Source organism: Miscanthus floridulus, chromosome 12 (assembly GCF_019320115.1).
Source record: "Miscanthus floridulus cultivar M001 chromosome 12, ASM1932011v1, whole genome shotgun sequence".
NCBI classification, from domain to species: Eukaryota; Viridiplantae; Streptophyta; class Magnoliopsida; order Poales; family Poaceae; genus Miscanthus; species Miscanthus floridulus.
In genome coordinates this window covers 81261219-81271038 of record NC_089591.1, presented here as the reverse complement: position 1 = coordinate 81271038, position 9820 = coordinate 81261219, and the positions used below count along the sequence as shown (strand labels likewise).

The window sequence follows — 9820 nt, the reverse complement described above, 5'->3', positions numbered from 1 at the left end:
CCTCGGCCATGGCCGCGCGGTCATCCTGCGAGCGCGCGGTCCGTCACGGGGGCGGCATCCCCCACGGCAGCCACCTGCGCCGACGCGAGCCCGGCCGGCAGCCACCAGCTGTGGGCGCGAGAGCAGGTGAGCGAGGGGACGTGGAGAAGACGTTGGACGAAGCCGACGCGTCGGTGGAGGTGTCGCGGTGGCAGCGCCACTCCATCTACCGCGTGCCGGCGTGCATCAAGGACCTAAACCGCAAGGCCGGGCAGTCGCTGCGCCAGGGCACGCGCCTCATCGCCAACTCCTCCGCCGCTAACTGGTCCGCAAGCCGGCTCTACCTGACCGTCGCCGACGACAGCCTGAGCGCCTACGTCGACGCCAAGCCGCCGCAGCGGTACTACCACCTGGGATTCAGCAAGGCCACCGGTGTCGGTGGAGCCATGCCTGCACTCGGCGCCGACGTGAAGGCGCACAAGGCCGGCAAGGGCGCGCTCGAGTGTGCGGTCTGCCTCAGCGAGTTCGACGACGACGAGACGCTACGCCTGCTGCCCAAGTGCTCCCACGTCTTCCACCCGGACTGCATCTCGACACGTGGCTCGTCTCGCACGCCACCTGCCCCGTCTGCCGCGCCAACCTCGCCGTGGGGAAGTTCCTGAACCGCGTCGAGGCCAAGTCGGCGATGGGCGCGCGCGGGGACGTGGCGTGGGCGTAGTGCAGCGACGCGGTGGGCGCAGCGATGCACGCGGACGTGATGCGCAGCGTGGTGCCGCAGGCGGAGTCGCTGCTGCGGCGCACCCCGCGTGCTACTGTACCAGGGCGTCCGCGACCTTCGGGACGGCGTCGTGTCCACGGAGGCGTGGCTCGCCGAGTGCGCTGGGACAGCCTGCGTGCGTTCCTGGACGCCCAGCGCACCGTGTGGCGGACAGAGGACGGCGAGCTCGCGGGGTACGTGCAGCGGTCGGGCGCGCTGGCGCACGTTGTGGTGTATGGCGTCGGCCACTTGGTGCCGGCGGACAACGGTCGCGCAGTGCAGGAGATGGCCTGCGGCAAGAGGCGGAACCTGGGCATGGCTAGGCGCGCACGCACCAGGGAATGGGCGTAGCTCGGCCTGAGGCGGACCAAAGCGCTCTGGCCTCGTGCGCTCACGGCATTGGCGGCGGTGCTGTGGGGCGCGGAAGCCGGCGAGGGCTGCCTGCGCGGCACCGGGAGGCCACGGGGCACCCGCGAGGGGGGGGGGGGGGGGGGGGTTGCAAGGCGGGCATGAGGAAAGGCCGAGGTGCGGCAGCTCGCGCGCATGGCCATGGCGTCCGTGTTTCGCGGTCTGAGGCACGACTTTGGAGGGAGAGATCACGGGCGAGGACGGGAAAGCAAAAGGCGTCTCGTTTCCCGCTGGTCGGGGCAGGCGCGAGCAGGACACGACAGCAGGGCAGCGAATAACGGACGCGGGCGACAGCGTGGGCGCAGCACAGCCGCAGCGGCAAGGACACGAGCGAGCGGACGCACAGGCATGGCAGCACGGGCGCCCTGGCGCGGAGGAACAATGCGGGGCGGGCGCCGCCGGCTCTTGCGACCCCGACGACCGCTTCTTCTTCGGATCCTCCTCGGGCGCCGCGGCGGCGTCCTTGGCCTTGTTCCACTGGTGGCTGCCGTGGGGGACGCCGCCCCCGTGACGGACCGCGCGCTCGCAGGATGACCGCGCGGCCATGGCCGAGGCCGCCACCTCGTCCGCGCCGCAGGAGCGTAGGTGCCGCGGGGAGGAGTCGGTGGACGGGGGCAGCCGGCCGCTCGCACGCCCGTGTGGCCGCGGCACCTGCTTGCGTGCGTGTTTGACGAAACGAACGGTCAACGGTTGCTTCTGAACGACAAGTCAGCAGGCTACGTCAGCACGAGAAGCCTACGTGGAGGGATATAGATCTAAGTGATACAACATTAAAGTTTATGGACCCAAAAAATCACTTTGAAAGTTGATGGACCTAACTGAAACATCCTCACAAGTTAATGGATCTCTGGTGCATTTAACTCATAAAACAAGTTACAAGTGAGAGAAAAAAAAAACCTCTCTACACAAAACATCCTCGCTTCTTCAACTCATGCTTGTTTCCAATCACCTCCACCCTCTCTGTTAAAGATTGTATCCTCCAGTATTGCATGTTACAAGTTTATATAAATCACACACATATTGTACAACACTGTACAAGTGTCTCGATGAGACACAAGAGTTCCAAGCTCGTTATTGTTTGAACGCTGGAACCGACCGACCGATCTGGCAAATCAATTTACCTGTCAATCCCCTCAATCTTGTCTTCAACCTCCGAGTAGAGCTCCCGGAGCCTGTCCAGGTTCTCCTCCGATGTCTCCCAGTAGCCTCTGCCACTGGCTTCCAAGAAGGTCTGCACCAGCTTCCTGAACGAATTGGGGTTGGTCTCCATGAGCCTCTTCCTCATCGCCTCGTCTTCGATGAACGTGGAGTTGGCCTCCTCGTAGACCCAGTTGTCGACCTGCCCAGACGTCGCGCTCCATCCAACGGTATTGGTGAGCCGCTTCTCGATCTCCCTGACCCCCTCGTACCCGCTCTTCATCATCCCCTCGTACCACTTGGGGTTCAGCAGCTTGGTCCTCGCGTCGAGGCGCACCGTCTCCGACAGCGTCCTCACCTGGGCGTTCGCCGTGGTGGTGTCGGCTATGTACGATGACGGCGCCCGGCCATCCTTGCGCAGGCCCTGCACGAGCTTCGTCGGGTCCGAGTCGAAGTAGTGGCTCACGTCCGTCAGCGAGATCTCCGACGAGTCGAGGTTCTGGAACGTGGCGTCCGCCGTCGCCAGAGCGAGCTCGAACGCCTTGCGCTTCTCTTTCATGTCTGCCCCCGGAGCGTCGCTGTCGAACGCGAACGACTTGCGGCTCAGGTACATGTCCTGGAGCTGCTTCTCGTCGGTCCATGACGCGTTCTCCACCGCCAGGTTCACGTTGGACGAGTAGGAGCCTGATGCGTTCGAGAACACCCTTGTTGCCGCCTCTCTCAGCGAGACGCCGAGCTCCTCTGCCTGCTCCTGCGCATGCTTGCGCACGTAGTTCATCTCTGCTGGCTCGTCCAGTTCGGCGACCATCTTCACCGCCCGGTCCAGCAGGTTCATCTGCAGGCATTGCATTGTTCCATGAGTAAATTATTCGGTTCAATCAGTGCAGTAATGTATCTATGCAGATTATGTACAAAGATCAAAGGCACTGATGTTTGAATTCATACCTGGTTGATGAAAAGGTCTCTGAAGACACCCGAGCAATTGACGACGACGTCAATCCTTGGACGTCCAAGCTCCTCAAGGCTGACAGGCTCCACACGGTTGACACGGCCGAAGGTGTCAGCAACTGGCCGGACACCAATCATCCACAGCACCTGGGCCAATGACTCGCCATAGGTCTTGATGTTGTCGGTGCCCCACAAGACAAGTGCAACTGTCTCAGGGTACTTGCCGCCATTGTCGGCCTTCTGCCTCTCCAGGAGACGGTCGACGACGATCTTGGCGCTCTTCATGGCAGCTGTGGTTGGGATGGACTGTGGGTCAAGAGCATGGATGTTCTTCCCTGTCGGGAGAACCTTCGGGTTCCGGATCGGGTCACCGCCAGGGCCAGGCTCCACGTAGCTTCCCTCGAGGGCGAGCTTCAAGCTGCCCAGCTCATTGTCTTGCACGACGAGCTTCAAGCACTCACCCAGGAATCCAAACAGAACCCTCAGCTTCTCTCTGTCTGCCCTGATGAACTTGGTCGTGGACAGGTACTGCACCCATGGTTCCGACGGACCGAAACCAAGTATGTTACTGAGGTTGTTGGCAACATTGACGACTTGCCCTTTGCTGTTTGTGGTCTTCTCAACAAAGGCGGTGATGGCGCCACGCGAAGCTTCAGTTATCTGCCTCAAAAGCTCGACGTCAGCCAGTATGCCCTTGTCACTTCCCCTGTACACATCTTCAATCTCCCTGCCCACTGTGGCAGCAAGTATGCCGGGCAGTGAGGTTATGCCATCCTCCGGGCGGTCAAGGGCAGCTATGTTCACCAGTGTGGCCACAGCCTCGATGGCGCTCGGTGGCTCGCCGATCACATGTAGACCACAGGGAAGGAGCCGTGACTCTATCTCCATGATCTTGGCGTACACCTTTCCAACGACCAGGTCACGTTCATTTGGTGGGAGCTCCTCCCCTTCCTCGGGCAGTGGGACATCCTTGTCAAGGTTGCACTGCTTTGCGGTGCTTATGATTGAGCTCACAATCTGAGTACCACGCCCGGTGTCCTTGAGAGACTGGTAAGAGGAGATGAGCTCTGACAGCTGCTTGAGCCCCTTGTAGAGACCGGCATTCTCAGCCGGCGGGGTCAGGTAGCTGATGGTAATTGCATAGCTCCGGCGTTTGGCAACTGTGGCCTCTGATGGGTTGTTTGCAGCATAGTAGTAGATGTTGGGGATGTTGCCAATGAGACTGTCAGGGTAGCAAGCATCACTCATCCCAACCTGCTTGCCAGGCATGAACTCCAGGGACCCGTGTGTTCCAAAGTGCAGAACAGCATCGGCCTGGAAGATCTTCTCAACAAAGGTGTAGTATGCTGCAAAGCCATGGTGAGGGCTGGCAGACTTTGAGAACAGAAGCCGCATCGGATCGCCTTCGTACCCGAAAGTGGGCTGCACTCCGATGAAGACATTGCCATACTGCTTCCCATAGACAAGGAGGTTCTCGCCATCAGAGTTGAGGTGCCCAGGTGGCTTCCCCCAGTTCTCCTCCAGCAAGGAGGCATAGGAGGTGAGTGCCTGGTACTCCCGCACATTCATCCGGTAAACCACATTCAGGTTGGGGCTGTTGAACTGAGCCTCCTTGTCATGGATCACCTCCTCGATGAGGGCTTCAGGTGTGTCTGGGAGACCCTCAACGTTGTAGCCGTCCTTCTTGAGGTCTGACAGCACAGAGTAGATGGAGTTGAACACATTCAGATATGCTGCAGTCCCCACGTTGCCCTTGTCAGGTGGGAAACTGAAAACAGTGATTGCCAGTTTCTTCTCCTCCTGGAAACAGGCAGACAGACAAAAGAAAAGGTTAATTTTGGAACTTATGCATACAGGGACTGATTGCTCAGTATTCAGTAACAGTATTTTTCAGCTAATGAACAGCATGTCATGAAAGTGCAGAGCTTTTAGTCTTTCACTAATGAAATGGCCACATCGATGGAAACAAGAATTGCGCACCCAAAGTATTGAATTCTGTCCTTTTACTATAGATTCTTCATTTTGAAAGATTTGGCCTTGAGTAAGTTGGAAGCTATAGATTGTCATCTAGTATAATTTATTAATAATGGGCTGTCTTGAGAATATTATTATCATAGCAAGCTTGAGGCATTGCGTATTTATGAAAAACAAAAACTTCAGTTATGGTTTTCAGCTCAACAACTTCACTATCAAACTGAAATCTATGATATAGTAGCAGGATTGAAGCATTTCGTACTATCACCGTTGGTTAATTAACATGTAACCTAGAATGACATTGGTCTAGAGTATAACAAATTCTTCGTTTCCAGTAGCCTTCAGCTTGACTAGTGAAGTAGCAGAGCTAGTATGTTCAGTTAACATGTGAGGCTTTTACCCGTGTGCCATTATAAAAGTTGGTAATTATCTATAAGCCATTAAAAAAGTTGAGTTCTCACAGGTGCCACTGCTGTGAACTCTTTTGCTCTCCACGCCACCTCCGTCAGATTCGACTCTAACGGTGTCAAACCGCGGTTGTGAAAAGTCCAAAATACCCTCAGGTCTGAATATGCAATTATTTTTGTTGGGCATCTTAATGACCTCAAATGAAAAAACTCAAAACTAGAAAGTTATAGATCTCGACAATATCTACAATTTTTATATAAAAATTATCTTCATTTAATTCTGTACAAAAAAATATGATTTGATATAATTAATGTCTTAGAAAAATCACATTTTTTGTACGGAATCAAATGAAGATAATTTTTATAAAAATATTGTAGATCTCGACGAGATCTACAACTTTCTAGTTTTGAGTTTTTTCATTTGAGATCATTAAGATTCTAAAAAAAATAATTGCATATTTAGACCTGAGGGTATTTTCGACTATTCACATCCGCAGTTTGACACCGTTAGAGCCAAATTTGACAGAAGTGTCGTGGAGGGCAAAAGAGTTCAGAGCAGTGGCACCTGTGTGAACTTAACTTTTTTAAAGGCTTGTGGGTAATTACCAACTTTTATAATGACACATGAGTAAAAGCCTCTAGCATGTAATCTAGGGGGGGGGGGGGGGGGGTTGCCAAAATTAGAGCTGTAACATTTCTCTACTCTGTATTACTCCTAGAATTTGCAATCTGCGCAGAACTAATAAGAAGTATACAGTAACTTTGTGGGAACCACAGGCACACCTTAGTTTTCCTCTTCAGTTTTGCCCATCTGATGGCTCTAGTGCAGAGCTGCTCCACTCTCTTGTGCAATGCATGTGATTTCCCTGCATCAAGTACATCACAATTCAGATTAAGTACAGGTGTCCCAGAAATTAGAAAAATACAGACATATGTTGTCGGGGAATGAGAGAAATGGAATGGGGCTTGCCTGTCCTGGGGTCCCGGCCGGCGAATACGATGGGCTCCATCCCACCGTCGAGCTCCGGCAGCGCGACCTGCAGCGCCACCTGAATGGGGTGAAGCCCCAAGGTGCTGTTGAGCCACTCCTCCGTGGTCTGGAACACGAGCGGGAGCGCGACAATGTACGGCACGTCGAGCTTCTGCAACGCGGCAATGGCCTTGGGGTGGTCCTGCCTCGCCGGCCCGCCGACGAGCGCGAACCCGGTGAGAGACACCACGGCGTTCACGAACGGCTTGCCGGTGACTGGGTCGACCAGGTAGCGCTGGGTGGGCCCGGAGAAGTCGAGGCCGCCGGCGAAGATGGGTATGACCTTGGCGCCCCTGGCCTCGAGCTCCATGATGACGGCGACATAGTGCCCGTCGTCGCCGGTGACAATGTGGCTCCTCTGCAGGACGAGGCCGATGACGGGCGCATTGGGGTCCTTGAGCTTGTCGTTGGCGTCCCGGCGCGTGCCGTACCAGTTGAGGTACTCCTTGACGTCCTCGTACATGGTGGGCGCCAGCGGGTGCCAGATGCCGGAGTCGAGGTAGAGCACGGGGTCGTCGTACTTGATGCCGGCGCCCCTGAGCGCCGGCACGTAGGAGCCAGCGATCATCTTGAGGAAGTTCTGGAGGTTGTCCGGCGAGCCGCCGAGCCAGAACTGGAGGCTGAGGATGTAGCGCCTGGCGTCCTGCGCCTTGTCGGAGGGCAGGTACTTGAGCACCTTGGGCAGCGTGCGCACGAGCTTGAGCATGCTGTCGGCGAAGTTGCTGGAGTTGGACTTGTTGCGCTTGAAGAGCTGGAAGAAGGGGCTCTTGGACTGCCCCAGCTGCGACATGCTGAAGGAGCCGAGCTTGTTGAGGCGCATGACCTCGGGCATGGAGGGGAAGACGAGGACGGCGTCCATGCGGTCGCGCTCCTTCTCGACGGCGGCCTTGACTTTGAGCGCCAGCTCCTCGACGAAGATGAGGGAGCCGATGAAGACGTTGGCGTCGGCGAGGTCGGCGCAGAAGGTGGCGTAGGTGTCCTCGTCGCGGAGCTCCTCGACGAGGTATCCCACGACCTCGAACGCCGCGGCGCGGCGCGGGTCGGCGTTGAGCTGCTGCACGGCGGCCGTGACGGACGACTGGTACTGCGCCTCCAGCACGACGTAGACGACCTTGACCCGCGGCAGGCCCCGCGGGTCGGTCGGCACCACGCGCCGCACCTCGGGCTTGGTCTGCGTGAACAGGCCGTTGCCGCCGGCGACCGCGCACCGGATGGCGCCGGCGCCGGCACGGCGCGGCGGCTGGCGCCGGCTGCTCAGGAGGAACGAGTGCAGCGGCACGGGCGCCGCCAGGAGCTGCTTCTGCACCGCGGCGGCGAATGGCGTGGACACTAGGGACAACGACATGGCGTCTGCTCACAGGACGGAGCCGGCGGACGTAGAAACACACGCCTGGACACGAACGCGACGCTCGAGCTCAGTCAGTGAAAAAAATCTACACTAGAGTGATGGCAAGAGAGTGGCTCGTGGCTGGAGGATTGTTCTCGGTGGCCGGCCGGCGCCTGTTCTTGGCGGCCGCGTCCCTCGGAAACAGAGCAGGGGGGAAGAAGGAGAAGAAGCGAGAAGGCGAGCGCGGGAAGCGGGAGAATATATAAGGTAGTCCGTGTCCTCGTCCGTCGTCTCCTGGCGGAGGAGAGGACAGGAGCGGCGGAGGGAGTGCCTCGGTGATGGGGGAGGAGGATTTGGTGGCGGGAGCCGGGACACGATGGCGCTGACGGGGCGAAGGGAGATAGATGCCAGACCGGGCGCGGGGGAAGTGGGAAAGGGGGATGGCAATCGCCCCGGGGGCGCGCTGTGATTGGCCGCGGGGGATTCCGGGGGCGCCCGCGGCCGGAGGGAGGAGATGAGGCCGCGGATAAGCGGCGGTCGCTGTTGCGGCCCTGCGCGTGGCGCCGACCGCAACCACAGCCGCGGCGAGGGCTGAGGCCGGGTTGCTTTTCGCTTGGGCCGTGATATTTGCGGGGGCCAGACCAGGCCTCGGGTTCGTGGACGTGGAGGAAGCCTGGTGCTGGGCTCGGGCGGTGGCGGGCAGACTGGGGGCACGCGGCTGCAACCTGCCCGTGAGACAAGCGGACAAAGCAGCACCGTCGCCAGCGCTTGTTTCACTTGGATTTTGGCTGGTTTCGGTTTAATTTATATACGAATGATTTGAATGAATATGCATCTTGGGTCGACCTCGCCTGAGCATGACTAGCGGACTAGGCGAGGAGTTGTGTTACCAGCACTACTACGACAAGGCCACAATCTGACTACTGATCATGGGCCTCGCAGGAGTACGCGCCACCGTCGGCCCAGTGCTCTGTTGAGCGGCAACGAATGGATGTGAGCGTGCAAGTGCACGAGCGGGGAAGAGCCCATGTATTAATTCTTGCCGAGTATAGCAACTGGAAAGGGGAGAGGGAAAAAGTCAAAGAGAATACTGTAAGAAACAACCTACATTCATGAGCAACGATTTGCTCGATACATGCTATCAATCCTGTCCTCGCTATCTTCCTTTTGCCTCTGCTTATTGTTTGTCTTCCTCGATTCCCAAATTCTCCATCCGAACCCCCCTTCCCCCAGCCTAGCTGTTGCTAACAATATTGATACTAGAGACACCGATTTCTCAGCATCCCTCTCGCGTCCATCGATTGTGACATGCCCCGTATGTAAATTGTGAGGTGTTATTGGGTTCATCCCATACGGAGGAGACGAAGAAGTGAAAAAATGAGGCTTGGATAGCACCTTGAGATCGAGCCGGCTCAAGATCAAGTGTGGATTTGTTGACTTGATAGAGGAGCAATAATCCTTGGGATTACCTTAACGTGGATGTTGGTGACCGAGAAACCCCCCCTACCATGGGGTATATCTTTATGTCCTCCCTTGTGTGTCATCTCACTTGATCACTCTACTCTTACACTTTACATTGTGCTTACTCAATTCCTATAGTAGAGGTATTAGGGTTTGTCATCCTAGGGAGTGAACCGAGCTAGTCTCTTCATTTCTAGTGACATAACTTGGTTCATAGCTTTGAGACTAGAATTGTGTACGTTGTTGATCACCCTAGGTTTGCAAACTAGCTAGAGTAGAATTATTAGTGATTCGTTTGTATCTAACCTTTTACCTCTTATTTATGAGTTTGTAGAATTTTAATTTACACTATTAATCAATCTCTAGACATCCAAAGTTTTTTTTCACCTGGG

At 56.6% G+C, this 9820-nt stretch overlaps 1 protein-coding gene and 1 pseudogene across 1 annotated transcript; one reads left to right on the top strand and one right to left on the bottom strand.

Moving 5' to 3' along the window:
• Positions 1–697: 697 nt before the first annotated feature.
• LOC136496238 (serine carboxypeptidase-like 50) lies at positions 698–1087 on the top strand (annotated as a pseudogene).
• Positions 1088–1955: 868 nt separating this feature from the next.
• Positions 1956–8348, bottom strand: LOC136497966 (magnesium-chelatase subunit ChlH, chloroplastic-like). The gene is made up of 4 exons (XM_066493875.1): positions 6581–8348; positions 6394–6476; positions 3227–5029; positions 1956–3116 (listed from the first exon to the last, which is right to left on the bottom strand). Exons 1-4 carry the CDS (start codon positions 7983–7985, stop codon positions 2262–2264), a joined length of 4146 nt encoding a protein of 1381 aa, XP_066349972.1. The 5' UTR covers positions 7986–8348; the 3' UTR covers positions 1956–2261.
• Positions 8349–9820: the final 1472 nt, after the last annotated feature.

What these genes read in the sequence shown, in the direction of transcription:
- LOC136497966 (XM_066493875.1), bottom strand. Translation starts at nt 7,985, where the DNA reads ATGTCGTTGTCCCTAGTGTCCACGCCATTCGCCGCCGCGGTGCAGAAG. An exon ending in CGGCCGGGACCCCAGGACAG is followed by an intron (nt 6,477 to 6,580) that starts GCAAGCCCCATT and finishes TACTTGATGCAG; the next exon opens with GGAAATCACATGCATTGCAC. An exon ending in AACTGAAGAGGAAAACTAAG is followed by an intron (nt 5,030 to 6,393) that starts GTGTGCCTGTGG and finishes GCCTGTTTCCAG; the next exon opens with GAGGAGAAGAAACTGGCAAT.